The following is a 23,160-nucleotide window of genomic DNA, read 5'->3' as shown; positions in this document are numbered from 1 at the left end:
ACACTTCAACAACATAGTGGAAGACTTCCACTTGGATCCAAGCTAAGAACCCTTAATTATCCAAAGAATCCTTGAGGAGCCCACCAGGATGTATCTGTTGATTCAATCTATCTAGGTATTTCCAATGGATTAGGTTCAAACCCATGGCGAGGAGATCCATGGTCAAAATCCAAAATAACAAGCTGAAACATATGGAATCAGATTCCATAACACACCTAGAAATGTGAGTAGTGGAAAGTGGAAAACTGTAACTAGGAGCTTTAATGAATACAGTGGAACCTGGGAAACAAGATGGAAAATAAGCTACCTAACATTAACATGATTCCTGGACAAACAGACATGTTTACACTCAGAAATTGGTACTAATAAGACAGACGTGAACTATAAAGGTGGTCAGAGGTGAAGTATAGCAGCAATAAAGAAAACCAGGGCTAGAGAATGGATACAAGAGTTTCCTGTATCAACCTGCAGATTTTTAACAAGTATCTGGGGCTGAGATTTTTTGCCGAAAACCTGCTTATTTCTGGTGTCCGTGTTACTTTTTGTCTTTTGAACAACAACAACAACAACAACACACAGAAAAAAGCCCGAAGAACAGCCTTTTCCTGTCAGTTTGATCAACGAGCTTGAGCAAATTCCATAAAGTGTGCAATATCCCCATAAACGAGCTGTCGAATGAATGACTGAAAGACAACCATTTATTTCCTCAAAGCACACCGACACATGGGACATTAGGTCCAAAAAGCATATGGGGCTAAACGCATGCTGGTTCTTCTTCACTGGTTTCTTGAAGGTAAGCTAGGGGAAAATGAATTGGTACATTACCTCTGTGCCACCTACAATACACACTTTAATTTATACTCAAAATAAATGAATTTCTACTCCACAATACTGAATATGAGGTAAGAAGCCTCTTTTAAAATACAGCATTTTAGCATGACATTAGGACTTTAATATTCTGATGTTAAATGACTTTGATTTGTGCAGGTTTTTTTTTTATTTAATTGATTTTGTATTATTTTGTAGTATTATACTGTAAGTACGGTATGCTACATTTCTTTATACTGTAACATAAACTCATAATATTAAAAAATGGGCAGAAAAATCAGGGCAGCATGGTGGTGTAGTGGTTAGCACTGTTGCCGCACAGCAAGAAGGTCCTGGGTTCGAGCCCAGTGGCCTGCAAGGGCCTTTCTGTGCGGAGTTTACATGTTCTCCCTGTGTCTGCGTGGGTTTCCTCCGGGCGCTCTGGTTTCCCCCACAGTCCAAAAACAAGCAGGTTAGGTTAATTGGTGGCTCAAAATTGACCGTAGGTGTGAGTGTGAATGGTTGTTTGTCTCTATGTATCAGCTCTGCGATAACCTGGTGACTTGTCCAGAGTGTACCCCCCACCCATAGTCAGCTGGGATAGGCTCCAGCTTGCCTGCGACCCTGGAGAATAGGATAAGCGGCTACAGATAATGGATGGATGGGTCAGAAAAATCTACATGGTTCAGTCAACCGCCTCCAAAATAAAAGTTATGTTATTATTGCTATATTACTTATAGTTTTACTTATTTCTTTTAATATTAATTTTGTCAACATTTGTTTAAATGTACATTTTAATGTATGCTTGGGTAGAACTGTTATAAATGTATAATAATATGAATATCAAACTCTGCATTGTTCAGGACATATGTTCTGTCATGCTGCATATCCGTCCATCCAGCCATCCATCCATCCTTCTGTCCATTCATACATGCATGCAGACATACAGTACATCAACTATTGTTCCATTGATCCATCCATCCATCCATCCATCCATCCATAATCCTGTCCATTCCTCCATAAATACACACATACATACAGTACTTTCATCCATCTATACATACATGAATAAATATATAGTTCCATCTAATCATCCATCCATCTAGCTATTCTTACATACACATATACATCCTTTTATGCCTAACATCCATCCCTAATTTGCATATATTTGACCATCCATCCATCCATCCATCCATCCATCCATCCATCCATCCATCCATCCATCCATCCATCCATAATTCCTTCCATCTATTCATGCATCATACCATCAGTCCAACTGTCCATCCTCCCACCAAGCCATCAGTCCATCCATGCATCCATACATATACCCACATCATATTCATGCATCATACCATCAATCCAACTGTCCATCCATGCATCCATTCATACACATCATCCCATCCATCCATCCATCCATGCATCCATCATACCATCACTCCAACCATCCATCCTCCCATCCATCCATCCATCCATCCATCCATCCATTCATCCATCCATCCATCCATCCATCCATCCATCCATCCATCCATCCATCAATTTCAGCAGTGTTATTTTACACCCATATATACAGTAGCTGATACTGTCTTGCCTTTAAGTCCCATCACTTTTTAAAAATCACATGTCCTCTTTCTCTCATTTCTGATTCTGTGAATTAGTGCAAATGCATTTTATATGCATAATATTGTGTTCAGGCGGCACGGTGGTGTAGTGGTTAGCGCTGTCGCCTCACAGCAAGTCAAGAAGGTCCGGGTTCGAGCTCCATCGCCGGCGAGGGCCTTTCTGTGCGGAGTTTGCATGTTCTCCCCGTGTCCGCGTGGGTTTCCTCCGGGTGCTCCGGTTTCCCCCACAGTCCAAAGACATGCAGGTTAGGTTAACTGGTGACTCTAAATTGACCGTAGGTGTGAATGTGAGTGTGAATGGTTGTCTGTGTCTGTGTGTCAGCCCTGTGATGACCTGGCGACTTGTCCAGGGTGTACCCCGCCTTTTGCCCGTAGTCAGCTGGGATAGGCTCCAGCTTGCCTGCAACCCTGTAGAACAGGATAAAGCAGCTAGAGATAATGAGATGAGATGAGATGTTGTGTTCATTAATTCAGTTTTAAATAATTCAGCCTTGACTTGTACTTAAATGTTAATGAGTCTCCAATAACCAAGCAGAAGCGCTGTTCCTGAATTTCCTAATAAGTTGTTGATATGATACAACAAATCTTTCGTGAATAAATATTAGTCTTTCTCAGTGGCATTACAAGATGCATGCAAAATTCATCTTGCCCACATTAGTGGGTCTTGAACTCTTCTCCTAGCTCCTTATTAGAGATGGTCATAATTATGATCCATTCATTTGATGTACATTGTGTCATATTGAGATTAACAAATGTGCTAGAAAAAGCTGTGATTAGGTCTACACCTTATGTTAGTAGTTCCTACTTTCCTGGAAGTCATACATTTGGATAATTATGAGGTCAGATTTTGAAAAAAAAAAAAAGGACATTGATTTTCATTATATGCTGGAATGTTGTGAAGTAACGTTGACATTCTGCTCATGATATAAGCTTGTTTTTATCCGTTCATGAGATGCTGATGAGTCACAGATTCTTATTCATCGCTTGTTTTTTTAAAAACATATATATATATATATATATATATATATATATATATATATATATATATATATATATATATATATATATATATATGCATATATCCTGTCAGAGATCCTGAACGGTGGTGTGTACGTGGACCAAAACAAGTTCTTGTGCCACACGGACACCATCCACTGGCAGGACATCATGAGGAACCCTCGCGCTGAGCTCCTGGTGGTGCCATCCAACAACAGCGGCTATTCATGTGAGTAAATATTGCGTGCCTGATATCTGTATGAAGTCACAGCTGATTCGTTATATTTTGTGAGTCAGGAGCAAAACGGGAAACTTCTTCCACATGGTGAACTCATGAAAATGGAGACTGGATCCATTTGCAGCTGTAATAACTTGATAAGTGTCTTCGCTTCAATATTCTCATTGGTTTTTCATCTACCAGGAGGTACTGTGCATGACTCAGGAACCATCATGCTATTGAAAGGAAAGGTGTCGGGTTTAACATTCTTTTTACCAGGATGGTAAGACTTGTGATTAGTGAAGTGTGAAAAGAATATTACCAATCTAGCACATCTGGAATTGAGTCTCGTCGCAGATGTAATGGACCTGAGATTTTACCATGATCTGTGAGTATTAGATACGGCTGCTGGGTTCCTTGATAACGTTATATCTTTTCTTGAAATTTGAGATATTTAGAATTACAAAAGTTATTTTATCATCAAGGTGTTTTATTGCCACTGATTCAGAGATACTCTAGGTCAGGTAGAGGAACAAAATGCACTCTTTTTTTTGGGGGGGGATTTTTTTTTCATATTTTTGGTATCTGGGAAGCCATGGCCTAATGGTTAGAGAAGCAGTTTTGGGACCAAAAGGTTGTCGGCTTGATTCCCTCGACCAGCAGGAATGGCTTGAGCAAGGCACCTAACCCCCAGCTGCTCCCCAAGCTGCTCTGGGTTGCTCTGGATAAGAGCATCTGCGAAATGCCTGCAATATAATGTGATGTAATCTTTGTGTTTGTTGATGTGTGTGGTAGCATGGTGCAAATCTGGCTAGATCATTCTAGCAAGTAATAAAGTGACGGTACATTTTTGTAATACAACGTATTCTATGCAAATTGGCAACCAGTGATTCCTCGGAGCAATCCTATGGTGTGTGTGGTCTGACATTTCTTCAGTTCCTCCACTCACAACTGGAATTAATTCCCTTTTCCAAAAAGTAGAAGAAAACCGTGATATGTTTATAGAAGAACAAAGCTCGAAAGGAAGTAGCAGGGATTGTCGCCAACTCGTGTGAGCATACATAGCTAGCACAGATAATTTGGTATATAAAATGTATTAAAGGTGCCTTTCATTGGTAAAAGGATAAGTCGTAAAATTATATTTAGCACTTCCTGTGTAATATTTACAGTTACGGTTTTAATAAGTCTGTGTATCAGTGTTAAATGGTACTTGACACCGTTTTCACACTAAATTAATTTCACCGTCTTTCTCCCCTAATTACACTGCCATTTGTATGTAATCGACTGTCTAGTAATTATGAAGCACATTTAAAGTAGGTCTTTAGAGAAGTGTAATTATTTTTTAACAGACTCTGTTTTGTCAGGGTTTTACACACACACACACACACACACACACACACACACACACACACACACACACACACACACAGAGAATACACTGACTGAGAGCTAGAAATGCCCAGCAGAAACAATCAGTACGCTTACTTTAAGCATTACAGAAGCAAATGTATCAGTCAGAGGTAAAGGTGATCATGACGTATTACGTATGGACTTTCTCCACAGGCAGACGTTGCCATCGATACTGTAATGGACGATGCTGGGGTCCTCATGAGGATCAGTGCCAAGTCTGTGAGTACTCATCAAAGCTTGCAATTTAAAAAAAAAAAAAATCAGTCATTATTGGTGTAGTGATTATAACAATATGGCCCTCCGCAGACTACCACCTTGTTCTGGTGGATGGCCTTGTGTAGCTTGATGATCCTGAAAGCTATGGTAGTGGGAGCTATTGTTCCTGGTAGGGCCACCCAAGCCAGACAGGTCGAAGGGAAGAGGCCAGACGAAGAGAAGTCCAAATTTACCCCAGTTACCCTGTGGTCTAGAAATACTGGGTTGGTGTCCGGCATGGGATAACCATGTCTCATGGGGAGGAAGGGCTCTTTAGTCTTGGTTGACAATTTTTCTAGAGATGGTGTCTGAAAAAAAAAACTTTGGTTCCCCCAGTGTTCCAGTGGCGTGGCATTGGGAGTGGTCCAACTGCCACTGTGGAGGGAACTCTACAGAGACTATTTAGCCGTATGAAAAGATGATGCAGACACAACCAACAGCTCTAGGGTTCAAGACCCTAACTTATCCATATTATAACAGTTAAGGAGTGCGATTGGTAGATTTCCTACACCTCCACATACGTATGAAATTCCTCAAAGGCAACTTTTGCATTTATTTCCCTTTGAAAATCTGAAAAAAAAAATTGTCATGTTGTTCATGATTTCAGAGTTCAATAACATGTACATGATCAGGATTTACTACCAGAATTAATTACATGCACTTAATGACTGAGTTAAGCACTATTTGCAGAGTTACCCTAGGCTGACACTTGCACGACTTTTGGCCACGATTTTGTCGTGGCAAGTCGTGCCATTTTGGGGCACGAACTGGGAGGCTCCCGCACTGTTCACGACTAGTTCACGCATAGTTCACGACGAGTTCACGAATGCGTGCCCGTCCACATTCACGAACTGGCACGACGAGTTCACGCATAGTTTGCGCATAGTTTACGCACTTCCCGCATTGGCACGACGAGTTTGCGCAATTCGGACGGTGTCGTGCCGACTTGGGCACGCCTGTGTCATGCACAACCTCATCCTCATCAGATACCCACACGCAATTTCAGAAGTGGACCGCGAAGATCCGGACACACATGATCTGATCCCTGGTGGATGGAGGACTGACCGACACCTGCAGGGGCTGCTGCCTCTAACCGGCCATCATACCCAGAAGGATGCAAAGGATCAGCGAGACTACCTGTCACATTACTACATATCCCCTGCTGGTGCTGTCCCTTGGCAAGAAAGAATGGTAGTAGCTTCATGAGCTGCATCCACAGTTGTTCCATTTTTGAAATAAAAGAAACGAAACTCCCCCCCCCAAAAAAAGTCATGAAGGAATAGAAAATAAAAGACATTAAAGAAAAAAGCAAGAAAAAAAATTGCGAATGGCGAGAAGTGTCCGGGAAGCCCTATATATACCCCCGCACCGACGCGAGCGCCACTGTTGCGTAGTAGTCGTGAACTGCTCGTGAACTCGTCGTGAATTGCTCGTGCCATGCGCAAACTGTTCGTGAAGTGCGTAAACTAGTCGTGAACTGCTCGTGCTATCAATGCGTGACCGTGTCAGTGGGAAGGCACGGCCACGCTGCGACGCGCACCAATTCGTGAACACAAACGTGAGCTGTTCGTGAACTATTCGTGGCAGTTCGTGACAGTCGTGGCATGGCGCGCACTTCCACGCACTGGCACGCATCCTCCCGCATCGTCCCGACAAGTTCACGACGAGATCACGAACAGTTTGCGCATAGTTCACGACCCGGTCGCGAAATTTTGTCGTGAACAAAATTTTGAACATTTCAAAATTCTCGTCCCGACATGGCACGCAGTCACGACGGGTTTACGCACACTTCACGCCAGTTTACGACTAGTTTGCGCACTGGCACGACTCGAGTCGTGCCAATGCGTGCCACGGAATCGTGCAAGTGTCAGCGTACCCTTATGGGTCAGAGTTTGGGTCAAAAAGAAACATGAAGCGATTGTGTTGTGAAATATCATTCCGCACAAACAGTAGCATGAAGTCAAGCACCACGTATGTGACAGTTTGATGTAATACACAGTATGTCATGCTGAAGTTTATGTTTTGTCTGTAAGCGTGCTGGAAAAAACAAAACAAAACAAAACTATGGAATGGCAATGAGATCAAATTATATCCATTAACCCTTTGGTGCCAGACCCATTAAATATTGTTCCTCCAGGAACAATGATGTAATGGTTGCTATGACAAAATAAAAATACCTTGAAAACAAACAAACAAAAAGTTGTCTTACAATAATTATTTAAAATGGTATAGAGCATGATGGGTATCCTGAAGTCCAACCTCAAGCTATTTTTGTTTGAATAGGCATTGGCGAAAATAGGGAAATTCTGACCAGGCAACAAAGGGTTTATATGACTTCTTGGTGTTGTTCCTTTCAGGTCAACATACGGTAAATGTGAACTGATAACTTGAAGACCAAGTTGTTTTGGAGTGTGATATAAGATTAAAAAAAAAAAGAAGTCCAATAGGATAGTGTGCTGGATCAAGTGCTATTCTATAATCTGCTCATAGTAATAATAAGTGAGCAAGCCATTTTGTTGAATTAAAAACAAACTTGCAGCGATTTATTTGGTTGATTTAGGCTAAAAAAGATGCACTTGAAGACAGGTGGTCTACATGCTAAGTGTCTTTTTTACAGACTAGCTCCAAAAATGGACTTAAGTACTTGCGTGACCCAACTCTGAATCCAAGCAACTTTCCTGACTGAAATATTCACCCAACTTTTGGACTTAACAGAATGCTCAGAACATTTCCAACGTCCGTGTCGTGCTTCGTCACAGCGCGTATCAGTGTCAGAGTTTGCATTTTGTAAAGCTCTTTCTTTGAGTTATGAGAAAGAGTTAGGGGGGAAATACAAACAGGTTATGTCAGACACATTCATCATGAACTCTTGTGCTGTATAATAGACAGCAAAACGAGACCGTGGAGCAGAACGCTTGATCACTTGGCAGCTCTTTTGAAAAATCGCGACAAGTTCCATGCATCCCTCGTTGCCTTCTCCTCCTACGTGTTGCCTCCTCCTGACTCCTGCAGCTTTTCTAATCAGAGACTCCGTTCCACCGATAACTCTATTGGAGGTGAGGAGCGCAGCGTGGGCGATAATTACAGAGGGACTTGCCAAGTTCAGGTTGAGAGAAGGTTCCAGATCCACAAACATATTGATGTGGCTGACACACTGTATTTAACCAGTTAGAGTAATTGCAGGGAATTTACAGTGTACAGTAAAGACCGACAGATACACTTTATTTATTAATTTCTTTTGTTCATGGTTTTATACAGCACATGGTGGAGTAAATCGAAATACTGTATCCCTTGACTTTAAGGTGTGTTACGCAAGCTTAGACTGTTTTTCTTCTTCCAAGATTAGGTGTGTAGTTCAATATTTGAATCATTCCCGCCCATGTTTATGAAGCTCCACCCCCAGGATCTACAGTAGCCAATAGAATGTCTATAAAATAACTGACATGAGGAACATCCAAATACAAATAATCATTCTGGACTGGAAGTCAGTTTTCCACCCAGTGACTTTTGCTAACGCCAAGGATTAAGATTTTTTTCTTTTTTAATAATGTTGTACATACAGTACTGTGCAAAAGTTTTAGGCACATATAAAGAAATTATGTCGACCAAAATGGCTTAAAAAATAATGACATGAAATGTTTCAACATTAAAAATATATATATTATGGACAGCAGTAAGCCATAATAAATGAAACAAAGTCAATATTTGGTGTAAGACGACCCTTTGCTTTAAAAAAAAAAAAAACAGTAGTCTCAGGTACAATGAGGAAATGAGCTGTAGGTTTTACTGAGCATCTTGCAGAACCAGCCACAGTTCTTCTGGACACTTTGACTGTCACACTCACTTCTTAATTTTGCACCAAAACCCGGCAGCCTTCATTATGTTTTCTTTTTGAATCTGAAAAGTGCTTTCTTGTGTAACATGCTGCTCAGATACAAATTTTTTTTCCCTGTAGCATTTAATTTTGTGCTGGAAAACGAACGTTTGGACTCTACAACGTTTTTGTACTGACTCGATAATGTAGAAGCTATAAAATAGAAATCTATCACAAAGTTTGTATGAAAAAAATAGGGTGCCTCAGACTTTTGCACAGTACTGTATATTCTATGTTATTTGTACAAGCCAGAAATAAAAACAAAACAACAATGAAAAAAGCACATTGCATTTTTAATGTCTGAGTGGCTTCCTCATGGTTATAGATGTTTATATCAGTTATGTAGCCATGATGTAGGCTAAACAAAATGTTACTAGAAGTGATTTGACAGGAATAGCTGTAGAATATGTTTCAGTAATAAACAGAATCTGCAGCTCAATGTGTGTCTCAGTGACAAAGACAGTGTGTGTGTGTGTGTGTGTGTGTGTGTGTGTGTGTGTGTGTGTGTGTGTGTTTAGTAACGAAGACAGTGTGTGCTGATCAGTGTGACAGTCGCTGTTTCAGTCCATACGTCAGTGACTGCTGTCACCGCGAGTGTGCTGGAGGCTGTTCAGGACCCAAACACACCGACTGCTTCGTACGTCCTCTTTCTTTTACACTAATAAATATACAACATTGTTGTACAGCATTTACAGTCAAACCAAACTCATGCCATGATGCCGTCACAGCAGAGTTGTGCATTTATTTATTAAATTAATGAACAAACAAACAAGTGAACAAACAATATTAATTTATTTGTACGTTTATTTTTGTTTTTCCTTCATAAAATGTTAATGGTACAGATAGTAGGAGCAAACTAACAAACAATTAAATACATACAGTAATTTATTATTTACTTTAATAACTTTTTAAATTGTTTAATACAATTCTTCATAAATGGTGAAAATAAACAAGCAAATAAATAAATATTATTTAGTCATTTAATAAATGTTCCAACAATATTTATACATAGACCCAAATAAATACATAAAACATTTTATCATTAAAAAAAACAAAACAGATCCATTCATTTTATTAATATAGTTACTGAAATTACTGAAATAGTTTTATATTTAGATAGCTACGTAGCTAGCTAGCTAGATGATTTTGTTCATTTTAGAGCTTGCTATAGATAGTAAAAATAAATAATTTATGAAATAATTAAGTAAAGAAACAAATAAATCATAAATAAAAACATATTTGGTTGTTTTAATCAGGAAAATTTGTCATAAGTAAAATTGAAAATTATGAAATTTATGAAAATTATATATTTATTTGTTTTTTTTAATTAAATGTATTTTCAGACAGAATACATATTTATCTTTGTTTATCAACACATCTTTTAAAATATTTATTTATTCATTCAGATATTTTTCATTACCTATACACATTTTGATTAAATATTTTTATATTGAAAATATATTTTTTGAAAATGTTGATACATTGGTGGAGGAAACAAACAGTTGATCTACAGGATGTCAAAACCTCTGACACCGTACTGACAGGTTTATGTACAGTGTATTTAATGCAACTTTCACCATTCCGGTGTTTTATATCTACCATAAAACTCTACTTTATCTAACTGGAGCTAAATTGTGCTTTATGCTACAATGATTCGTGTCAATGCGAGTCACTACACTGCTTTGTAGCTCATCCTTTTTCTCAAACTGAAGTCCTTATATATTCCGAATGCCTTTCAGAGGAATCTTATAATCACTGAACCACAAGAGCTCCAGGGAAATTGCAAATATACTACTACTACTACTACTACTACTACTACTAATAATAATAATAATAATAGCAAAGAACATGAGAATCAGATTCCAGATAAAGAAGAAGCAAGAAAGTTTTGGGAGGGTATTTGGAGTGTAGAGGTTAGGCACAATGATGAAGCTGAGTGGTTGAAAAGCATCAAAGTAGAACAGAATAATCAAGAAAAACAGGTAGAAGTAACAGTTACCAGTGAGAAAGTGAAAAAGATGCTGCTGAACATCCCCAACTTGAAATCTCCTGGTTCAGACTTTGTACAAGGGTTCTGGCTTAAAAACTTCATATCTCTACATGATAGGATTGCCAACCAATTGAATGAATGCCTGCAGAGTGGTCATGTACCTCAGTGGATGACAAAAGGGAAGACAGTGTTAATCATGAAAGATCCTGAAAAAGGCAATGTACCAAGCAACTACAGGCCAATAACCTGCTTATCTCTTCTGTGGAAGTTATTGACTGGTATCTTGGCAGAAGATATTTATGAATTTTTTGATGAGAACAACCTTCTACCTGAAGAACAGAAAGGATGTCATAAAAGATCAAGAGGGATGAATGATTTATTGTTCATTGACCAGCAGCTTTTGAGAGAGATGAGAGAGAGAGAAAGAAGGATCTAACAACTGCATGAATAGATTACCGTAAAGCATATTAATCTATTCCCCATTCCTGGATAATAGAAACCCTAAAAACTTTTGGAGTTGCAGACAATATTGTGGGGCTTCTGGAAGCATGCAAGGAGAATTGGAAAACTGAAATAACATCTAGAGTGGAAACCCTTGCTGATATTCGCATCAAGAGGGGAATATTCCAAGGAGACACATTATCACCCCTGTTATTTGTCATTGCCTTAATACCATTGACCCTGGTACTTCGAAAAGCAAATGAAGCTTATGAGTTTGTAGATGGCACAAAAATTAATCATTACTATTTATGGATGACTTGAAGCTTTTTGCAAAAAGTGAGAATGCACTCGACTCACTTGTCCAAACTGTTCGTATTGTAAGTAAAGATATTGGAATGCAGTTTGGTATTGATAAGTGTGCAACAATGACATTGAAAAGAGGAAGGATAGTTAAGTTGGATGGTATCGTACTCCTGGATGAAGAGATCAAAGTTTTGGAAGAAGGAGAGAGTTATTGGTGTCTTGGTGTACTTGAAGCAGATAGGGCACTTGCACAGGAGATGAAAGACAAAGTAACCAAGGAATACTTTAGACATCTAAAAAGGGCCTTGAAATCCAAGCTCAATGGGGGAAACACTATTGCTGCCATTAACATGTGGGCAGTCTCATTAGTTAAGTATTCGGCATCTTTCCTGGGATGGACAAAAGAAGAGTTGAGAATTTGGACAGAAAAACATGGAAAACATTGACAATGAACAGGACATTACACCCAAGAGACAGTGTTGATAGACTGTACCTAAAGAGAAAAGATGGTGGAAGAGGGCTTTCTTGATAGAAAATTGTGTAGAGATGGCGAGAATGAATCTTGGAGAGTATCTAAATAAAAGTACAGAAAGCCTTATAGTTGCAGCCAGAAATGATCCAACACACCTGGTAGAAAGTGCAAAAGAATACAAACGAAGATGAAAACAAGAGAGAAAACAACAGATATACGGTATGGGAAAGAATTGCATGGTCAGCACTTGAGACAAACCAAGGATGCAGCTGCAGAGGAAACATGGAACTGGCTGAAGAATGGAGAGTTGAAAAAGGAAACAGGTCTTATAATTGCTGCGCAGTCTCAGGCATTACCAACTAATGTCTTTAAAACAAAGATCGGCAAAATGAGTGAGAACAGTAAGTGTAGAATGTGTCAAGAGGAAGACGAGACAATCACTCACATTGTCAGTGGATGTAGTGGTTTGGCACAAAAAGGATATGAAAGGAGGCATGACTGTGTAGCAAAAGCTCTCCACTGGGACTTGCTCCAACAGAATGGTTTTGAAGTTGCTGAAAAATGGTATCAGCATCAACTTGAAAGTGTGGTAGAAAATGATCACCATAAAATATTGTGGGATTTCTTAATTCAAACTGATAAAGTGATCTCAGTTAGAAGACCAGATATACGTAGTTATCATCGATAAGCTCAAAAAGAAAGCTCTAATTGTTGATGTAACTGTGCCAAATGATTTGAATATTTCAGAAAAAGAAAAAGACAGAGAAATATCAAGACCTAGCCTGGGAACTCACAAGAACATGTAATGTTACCGTAAGTGCAAGGTTGTTCCTACTGTAATAAGTGCATTGGGAACTGTACCAGTGAGGTTGAAATCTCACCTGGATACTTTACGTGTTACAACACGCACAGACCTTATTCAGAAATTGGCACTATTAGGAACTGCTAGAATCATTAGAAAAGTCTTTGGGACCAAAGGATATGAGTCGTATCTTGGTATCGGTGACTTTAACTTCCAGATGAAAGAGCATCTGTGCGATACATTAATAATAATAATAATAATAATAATAATAATAATAATAATAATAATGTAAGAGTAAGCAATGTGAGCTCTGAAACAGACTCACACTGCTGGAGATATGGGAGATGCTTTCGCTTTCATTTTATGAACAGATTAATAGATTTACAGTTACGTTTACATTAACATTAGCGAATGAACACTATCCGAAGTGTTGTGATTATGACCATTTTTTATGTCTTTGTGTATGAACAAATGTATTTTCCAGGCCTGTATAAACTTTAACGACAGTGGAGCATGTGTGACTCAGTGTCCTCAACCTTTCATCTACAACTCCACGAGTTTCCAACTGGAGCACAACCCCAACACCAAATACACGTATGGCGCATTCTGTGTCAAGAAATGTCCATGTGAGTCTCACTGTTTTTTTGAGTATACACTTGCAGTGCAGTTGATCATCATGTTGATAAACCTGCAGTGCTGTTCACAGTGTTTATAAAACTGCAATGCTGTTTGTCATGTTTATAAATTTGCAGTGCTATTTGCCGTGTTTGTAAACCTGCAGTGCTGTGTGTGGTGTTTATAAACCTGCAGTGGTGTTCGTCACTGTATTTATAAAACTGCAGTGCTGTTCGTCGTGTTCATAAACCTGCAGTGCTGTTCGCAGTGTTTATAAACCTGCAGTGCTGTTCATCATGTTCATAAACCTGCAGTGCTTTTTGTGGTCTTTATAAACATGCAATCCTGTTTGCTGTGTTCATAAAACTGAAGTGCTGTTCATCATGTTTATAAAACTGCAGAGCTGTTTGTCATGTTTATAAACCTGCAGTGCTGTTCATCATGTTCATAAACCTGCAGTGCTCTTTGTGGTGTTTATGTACCTGCAGTCCTGTTTGCCGTGTTTATAAACCTGCAGTGGTATTTGTCATGTTTATAAACCTGCAGTCCTGTTTGTCGTGTTTATAAACCTGCAATGCTGTTTGCCGTGTTTATAAACCTGCAGTGCTGTTCATTGTGTTCATAAACATGTAGTGCTATTCATCATGTTTATAATACTGCAGAGCTGTGTGTCATGATTATAAACCTGCAGTGCTGTTTTTCATGTTTATAAATTTGCAGTGCTATTTGCCGTGTTTGTAAACCTGCAGTGCTGTTCATTGTGTTTATAAACCTGCAGTGCTGTGTGTGGTGTTTATAAACCTGCAGTGGTGTTCGTCACTGTGTTTATAAACCTACAGTGCTGTTCATCGTGTTTATAAACCTGCAGTGCTGTGTGTGGTGTTTATAAACCTGCAGTGGTGTTCGTCACTGTGTTTATAAAACTGCAGTGCTGTTTGTCGTGTTTATAAACCTGCAGTGCTGTTCGCAGTGTTTATAAACCTGCAGTGCTGTTCATCATGTTTATAAACCTGCAGTGCTGTTCATCGTGTTTATAAACCTGCAGTGCTGTTCATCGTGTTTATAAACCTGCAGTGCTGTTCGTCGTGTTTATAAACCTGCAGTGCTGTTCATTGTGTTTATAAACCTGCAGTGCTGTTCATCATGTTCATAAACCTGCAGTGCTCTTTGTGGTGTTTATATACCTGCAGTCCTGTTTGTCAGGTTTATAAACCTGCAGTGCTGTTTGCCGTGTTTATAAACGTGCAGTACTATTTTTTGTGTTTATAAACCTGCAGTGCTGTTCACAGTGTTTATAAACCTGCAGTGCTGTTTGTTGTGTTTATAAACCCGCAATGCTGTTTGTTGCGTTTATAAACCTGCAGTGCTGTTCACAGTGTTTATAAACCTGCAGTGCTGTTCACAGTGTTTATAAACCTGCAGTGCTGTTTGTTGTGTTTATAAACACGCAATGCTGTTTGTTGCGTTTATAAACCTGCAGTGCTGTTCACAGTGTTTATGAACCTGCAGTGCTGTTTGTTGTGTTTATAAACCCGCAATGCTGTTTGTTGCGTTTATAAACCTGCAGTGCTGTTCGCAGTGTTTATAAACCTGCAGTGCTGGTCATCATGTTCAGAAACCTGCAGTGCTCTTTTTGGTCTTTATAAACCTGCAGTGCTGTTCATCATGTTTATAAACCTGTGGTACTGTTCCCCGTGTTTATAAAACGTCAGTGCTATTCATCGTGTATATAAACTTTCAGTGCTGTTCATAATGTTTGTTAGCCTGCAGTACTGTTTGTTGTGTTTATAAACCCGCAGTGCTATTTGTTGTGTTTATACACCTGCAGAGCTCTTCGTCATGTTTGTAAACCTCCAATGCTGTTTACACTGTTTATAAACCCGTAGTGCTGTTTCCTGTGTTTGTAAGCCTGCAGTACTGTTTGCCATGTTCATAAACCTGCAGTACTGTTTGCCATGTTCATAAACCTGCAGTACTGTTTGCCATGTTCATAAACCTGCAGTACTGTTTGCCATGTTTGTAAGCCTGCAGTGCTGTTTGTTGTGTTTAAGAAACTGCAGTGCTGTTCGCAGTGTTTATAAACCTGCAGTGGTGTTCATCGTGTTTATAAACCTGCAATGCTGTTCATCGTGTTTATAAACCTGCAGTGCTGTTCATCTTGTTTATGAACCTGCAGTGCTGTTCATCTTGTTTATGAACCTGCAGTGCTGTTCATCTTGTTTATGAACCTGCAGTGCTGTTCATCTTGTTTATGAACCTGCAGTGCTATTCGTCGGGTTTATGAACCTGCAGTGCTGTTCATCTTGTTTATGAACCTGCAGTGCTGTTCATCTTGTTTATGAACCTGCAGTGCTGTTCATCTTGTTTATGAACCTGCAGTGCTGTTCATCTTGTTTATAAACCTGCAGTGCTATTCGTCGGGTTTATGAACCTGCAGTGCTGTTCATCTTGTTTATGAACCTGCAGTGCTGTTCATCTTGTTTATGAACCTGCAGTGCTGTGCATCTTGTTTATAAACCTGCAGTGCTGTTCATCGTGTTTATAAACCTGCAATGCTGTTCATCGTGTTTATAAACCTGCAGTGCTATTCGTCGGGTTTATGAACCTGCAGTGCTATTCATCTTGTTTATGAACCTGCAGTGCTGTGCATCTTGTTTATGAACCTGCAGTGCTGTTCATCTTGTTTATAAACCTGCAGTGCTATTCGTCGGGTTTATGAACCTGCAGTGCTGTTCATCTTGTTTATGAACCTGCAGTGCTGTTCATCTTGTTTATGAACCTGCAGTGCTGTTCATCTTGTTTATAAACCTGCAGTGCTGTTCATCTTGTTTATAAAACTGCAGTGCTGTTCATATTAATTATAAACCTGCAGTGCTGTTCATCTTGTTTATGAACCTGCAGTGCTGTTCATTTTGTTTATAAAACTGCAGTGGTATTCACTGTGTTTATAATTCTGCAGTGCTGTTTGTCATGTTTATAAACCTGCAGTGCTGTTCGTCTTGTTCATAATCCTGCAGTGCTATTCTCTGTGGTAATAAACATGCAGTGATATTTGCTGAATTTATAAACCTGCAGTGCTATTTGCTGTCTTGATAAACCTGCAGTGCTGTTCATCTTGTTTGTACACCTGCAGTGCTGTTCATCTTGTTTATAAACCTGCAGTGCTGTTCATCTTGTTTATGAACCTGCAGTGCTATTCGTCGGGTTTATGAACCTGCAGTGCTGTTCATCTTGTTTATAAACCTGCAGTGCTGTTCATCTTGTTTATGAACCTGCAGTGCTGTTCATCTTGTTTATGAACCTGCAGTGCTGTTCATCTTGTTTATGAACCTGCAGTGCTATTCGTCGGGTTTATGAACCTGCAGTGCTGTTCATCTTGTTTATAAACCTGCAGTGCTGTTCATCTTGTTTATGAACCTGCAGTGCTGTTCATCTTGTTTATGAACCTGCAGTGCTGTTCATCTTGTTTATGAACCTGCAGTGCTGTTCATCTTGTTTATAAACCTGCAGTGCTGTTCATCTTGTTTATAAACCTGCAGTACTGTTCACCATGTTTATGAACATGCAGTACTATTCACTGTGTTTATAAACCTGCAGTGCTGTTTGCCTTGTTTACAAACCTGCAGTGCTGTTTGACTTGTTTACAAACCTGCAGTGCTGACAGCTCTGTTTATAAAGCTGAAGTGCTGTTCATCATGTTTGTCATCCTGCAGTGCTGATTGCTCTGTGTATAAACCCACAGTGCTGTTTGCTGTGTTTATAAACCTGCAGTACTCATCATGTTTATAAACCTGCAGTGCTGTTCACCGTCTATATTAACCTGCAGTGCTGTTTGCTGTGTTGATAAACCTGCAGTGCTGTTCATTTTGTTTATAAACCTTTAGTACTGTTCATCTTGTTTATACACCTGCAGTGCTATTCGCCTTGTTTACAAACCTGCAGTGCTGATTGCTCTGTTTATAAACCCGCAGTGCTGTTAGCTGTGTTTATAAACCTGCAGTGCTATTTGCTGTGTTTATAAACCTGCAGTGCTGTTCATCTTGTTTATAAACCTGCAGTGCTGTTCACTGTGATTATAAACCTGCAATGCTGTTCATCATGTTTGTAATCCTGCAGTGCTGTTCATCATCTATATAAACCAGCAGTGCTGTTTGTCTTGTTTATAAACCTGCAGTGCTGTTCATCTTGTTTATGAACCTGCAGTGCTGTTCATCTTGTTTATGAACCTGCAGTGCTGTTCATCTTGTTTATAAACCTGCAGAGCTGTTCATCTTGTTTATAAACCTGCAGTTCTGTTCATCCTGTTTATAAACGTGCAGTGCTGTTCATTGTGTTTATAAACAAGCAGCACTGTTCATCTTGTTTCTAAACCTGCAGTGCAAGTCACTGTTTATAAACATTCAGTGTTGTTTGTCGTGTTGATAGACCTGCAGTGCTGTTCACCATCTTTATAAACCTGCAGTGCAGTTCGCTGTGTTGATAATCCGTAGTGCTGTTCATTGTGTTTATAAACCTGCAGTGCTATTCACTGTGTTTATAAACCTGCAGTGCTATTCACTGTGTTTATAATCCTGCAGTGCTATTCTCTGTGTATATAAACATGCAGTGCTATTTGCTGTCTTGATAAATCTGCAGTGCTGTTCATCTTGTTTATAAAACTGCAGTGCTGTTCATCTTGTTTATAAAAATGCAGTGCTGTTCATCTTGTTTATAAAACTGCAGTGCTGTTCATCTTGTTCATAAACCTGCAGTGCTGTTCATCTTGTTTATAAACCTGCAGTGCTGTTCATCTTGTTTATAAACCTGCAGTGCTGTTCATCTTGTTTATAAACCTGCAGTGCTGTTCATCTTGTTTATGAACCTGTAATGCTGTTCATCTTGTTTATAAACCTGCAGTGCTGTTCATCTTGTTTATGAACTTGTAGTGCTGTTCATCTTGTTTATAAACCTGCAGTGCTGTTCATCTTGTTTATGAACTTGTAGTGCTGTTCATCTTGTTTATAAACCTGCAGTGCTGTTCATCTTGTTTATGAACCTGCAGTGCTGTTCATCTTGTTTATAAACCTGCAGTGCTGTTCATCTTGTTTATAACCTGCAGTGCTGTTCACTGTGTTTATAATTCTGCAGTGCTGTTTGTCATGTTTATAAACCTGCAGTGCAATTCACTGTATTTATAAACCTGCAGTGCTGTTCATCTTATTTATGAACCTGCAGTGCTGTTCATCTTGTTTATGAACCTGCAGTGCTGTTCATTTTGTTTATAAAACTGCAGTGCTATTCACTGTGTTTATAATTCTGCAGTGCTGTTTGTCATGTTCATAAACCTGCAGTGCTGTTCGTCTTGTTCATAATCCTGCAGTGCTATTCTCTGTGGTAATAAACATGCAGTGCTATTTGCTGTATTTATAAACCTGCAGTCCTATTTGCTGTCTTGATAAACCTGCAGTGCTGTTCATCTTGTTTATAAACCTGCAGTGCTGTTCATCTTGTTTATAAACCTGCAGTGCTGTTCATCTTGTTTATAAACCTGCAGTACTGTTCATCTTGTTTATAAACCTGCAGTGCTGTTCATCTTGTTTATGAACCTGCAGTGCTATTCGTCGGGTTTATGAACCTGCAGTGCTGTTCATCTTGTTTATAAACCTGCAGTGCTGTTCATCTTGTTTATGAACCTGCAGTGCTGTTCATCTTGTTTATGAACCTGCAGTGCTGTTCATCTTGTTTATGAACCTGCAGTGCTATTCGTCGGGTTTATGAACCTGCAGTGCTGTTCATCTTGTTTATAAACCTGCAGTGCTGTTCATCTTGTTTATGAACCTGCAGTGCTGTTCATCTTGTTTATGAACCTGCAGTGCTGTTCATCTTGTTTATGAACCTGCAGTGCTGTTCATCTTGTTTATAAACCTGCAGTGCTGTTCATCTTGTTTATAAACCTGCAGTACTGTTCACCACGTTTATGAACATGCAGTACTATTCACTGTGTTTATAAACCTGCAGTGCTGTTTGCCTTGTTTACAAACCTGCAGTGCTGTTTGACTTGTTTACAAACCTGCAGTGCTGACAGCTCTGTTTATAAAGCTGAAGTGCTGTTCATCATGTTTGTCATCCTGCAGTGCTGATTGCTCTGTGTATAAACCCACAGTGCTGTTTGCTGTGTTTATAAACCTGCAGTACTCATCATGTTTATAAACCTGCAGTGCTGTTCACCGTCTATATTAACCTGCAGTGCTGTTTGCTGTGTTGATAAACCTGCAGTGCTGTTCATTTTGTTTATAAACCTTTAGTACTGTTCATCTTGTTTATACACCTGCAGTGCTATTCACCTTGTTTACAAACCTGCAGTGCTGATTGCTCTGTTTATAAACCCGCAGTGCTGTTAGCTGTGTTTATAAACCTGCAGTGCTATTTGCTGTGTTTATAAACCTGCAGTGCTGTTCATCTTGTTTATAAACCTGCAGTGCTGTTCACTGTGATTATAAACCTGCAATGCTGTTCATCATGTTTGTAATCCTGCAGTGCTGTTCATCATCTATATAAACCAGCAGTGCTGTTTGTCTTGTTTATAAACCTGCAGTGCTGTTCATCTTGTTTATGAACCTGCAGTGCTGTTCATCTTGTTTATGAACCTGCAGTGCTGTTCATCTTGTTTATAAACCTGCAGTGCTGTTCATCTTGTTTATAAACCTGCAGTTCTGTTCATCCTGTTTATAAACGTGCAGTGCTGTTCATTGTGTTTATAAACAAGCAGCACTGTTCATCTTGTTTCTAAACCTGCAGTGCAAGTCACTGTTTATAAACATTCAGTGTTGTTTGTCGTGTTGATAGACCTGCAGTGCTGTTCACCATCTTTATAAACCTGCAGTGCAGTTCGCTGTGTTGATAATCCGTAGTGCTGTTCATTGTGTTTATAAACCTGCAGTGCTATTCACTGTGTTTATAAACCTGCAGTGCTATTCACTGTGTTTATAATCCTGCAGTGCTATTCTCTGTGTATATAAACATGCAGTGCTATTTGCTGTCTTGATAAATCTGCAGTGCTGTTCATCTTGTTTATAAAACTGCAGTGCTGTTCATCTTGTTTATAACCCTGCAGTGCTGTTCATCTTGTTTATAAAACTGCAGTGCTGTTCATCTTGTTCATAAACCTGCAGTGCTGTTCATCTTGTTTATAAACCTGCAGTGCTGTTCATCTTGTTTATGAACCTGTAATGCTGTTCATCTTGTTTATAAACCTGCAGTGCTGTTCATCTTGTTTATGAACTTGTAGTGCTGTTCATCTTGTTTATAAACCTGCAGTGCTGTTCATCTTGTTTATGAACCTGCAGTGCTGTTCATCTTGTTTATAAACCTGCAGTGCTGTTCATCTTGTTTATAACCTGCAGTGCTGTTCACTGTGTTTATAATTCTGCAGTGCTGTTTGTCATGTTTATAAACCTGCAGTGCTCTTCACTGTATTTATAAACCTGCAGTGCTGTTCGTCTTATTTATGAACCTGCAGTGCTGTTCATTTTGTTTATAAAACTGCAGTGCTATTCACTGTGTTTATAATTCTGCAGTGCTATTTGTCATGTTCATAAACCTGCAGTGCTGTTCGTCTTGTTCATAATCCTGCAGTGCTATTCTCTGTGGTAATAAACATGCAGTGCTATTTGCTGTATTTATAAACCTGCAGTGCTGTTCATCTTGTTTATAAACCTGCAGTGCTGTTCATCTTGTTTATAAACCTGCAGTGCTGTTCGTCTTGTTCATAATCCTGCAGTGCTATTCTCTGTGGTAATAAACATGCAGTCCTATTTGCTGTCTTGATAAACCTGCAGTGCTGTTCATCTTGTTTATAAACCTGCAGTGCTGTTCATCTTGTTTATAAACCTGCAGTGCTGTTCATCTTGTTTATAAACCTGCAGTGCTGTTCATCTTGTTTATAAACCTGCAGTGCTGTTCATCTTGTTTATAAACCTGCAGTGCTGTTCATCTTGTTTATAAACCTGCAGTGCTGTTCATCTTGTTTATAAACCTGCAGTGCTGTTCATCTTGTTTATAAACCTGCAGTACTGTTCACCATATTTATGAACATGCAGTACTATTCACTGTGTTTATAAACCTGCAGTGCTGTTTGCCTTGTTTACAAACCTGCAGTGCTGACAGCTCTGTTTATAAAGCTGAAGTGCTGTTCATCATGTTTGTCATCCTGCAGTGCTGATTGCTCTGTGTATAAACCCACAGTGCTGTTTGCTGTGTTTATAAACCTGCAGTACTGTTCATTTTGTTTATAAACCTTTAGTACTGTTCATCTTGTTTATACACCTGCAGTGCTGTTCGCCTTGTTTACAAACCTGCAGTGCTGATTGCTCTGTTTATAAACCCGCAGTGCTGTTAGCTGTGTTTATAAACCTGCAGTGCTATTTGCTGTGTTTATAAACCCGCAGTGCTGTTCGTCGTGTTTATAAACCTGCATTGCTGTTAGCTGTGTTTATAAACCCGCAGTGTTGTTAGCTGTGTTTATAAATCTGCAATGCTGTTTGCCTCGTTTATAAACCTGCAGTGCTGTTCGCTGTGTTTATAAACCTGCAATGCTGTTCATCATGTTTGTAAACCTGCAGTGCTGTTCATCGTCTATATAAACCAGCAGTGCTGTTCACCATCTAGATAAACCTTCAGTGCTGTTCATCTTGTTTATAAACCTGCAGTGCTGTTCATTGTGTTTATAAAGAAGCAGCACTGTTCATCTTGTTTCTAAACCTGCAGTGCTGTTCACCATCTATATAAACCTTCAGTGCTGTTTGTCTTGTTTATAAACCTGCAGTGCTGTTCATCTTGTTTATAAACCTGCAGTGCTGTTCATCCTGTTTATAAACGTGCAGTGCTGTTCATTGTGTTTATAAACAAGCAGCACTGTTCATCTTGTTTCTAAACCTGCAGTGCAAGTCACTGTTTATAAACATTCAGTGTTGTTCGTCGTGTTGATAGACCTGCAGTGCTGTTCACCATCTTCATAAACCTGCAGTGCAGTTTGCTGTGTTGATAACCCGTAGTGCTGTTCATTGTGTTTATAAACCTGCAGTGCTGCTCTTCGTGTTTATAAACAAGCATCACTGTTCACCTTGTTTATAAACTTGCCATGCTGTTTTTTGTTTATAACCCTGCAGTGTTGTTTGTCACCATTTTTATAAACCTGTATTGCTGTTTGCTGTGTATCAACCTGCAGTGATGTTCATCGTGTTTGTCAGCCTGCAGTGCTATTCGCTGTGTTTATTAACCTGCGGTGCTGTTCATCATGTTTATAAACCTGCAGTGCTATTCACTGTGTTTATAATTCTGCAGTGCTGTTTGTCATGTTTATAAACCTGCAGTGCTATTCA

General features: G+C 39.3%; 1 protein-coding gene across 1 annotated transcript in view; it reads left to right on the top strand.

Moving 5' to 3' along the window:
* Positions 1–23,160, top strand: part of LOC132865962 (receptor tyrosine-protein kinase erbB-4-like) — a 235,721-nt gene that overhangs the window by 141,758 nt on the left and 70,803 nt on the right. Inside the window, exons 4-7 of the mRNA XM_060898467.1 lie at positions 3,517–3,651; positions 5,203–5,268; positions 9,697–9,815; positions 13,671–13,812. Of these exons, the coding sequence (XP_060754450.1) occupies positions 3,517–3,651; positions 5,203–5,268; positions 9,697–9,815; positions 13,671–13,812 (462 nt within the window). The remainder of the gene's footprint in view (positions 1–3,516; positions 3,652–5,202; positions 5,269–9,696; positions 9,816–13,670; positions 13,813–23,160) is intronic.

Source organism: Neoarius graeffei, chromosome 18, assembly GCF_027579695.1.
Source record: "Neoarius graeffei isolate fNeoGra1 chromosome 18, fNeoGra1.pri, whole genome shotgun sequence".
Lineage (NCBI taxonomy): Eukaryota > Metazoa > Chordata > Actinopteri > Siluriformes > Ariidae > Neoarius > Neoarius graeffei.
The sequence above is the reverse complement of the archived record's forward strand: the minus strand, read 5'-3'. Positions and strand labels throughout refer to the sequence as shown.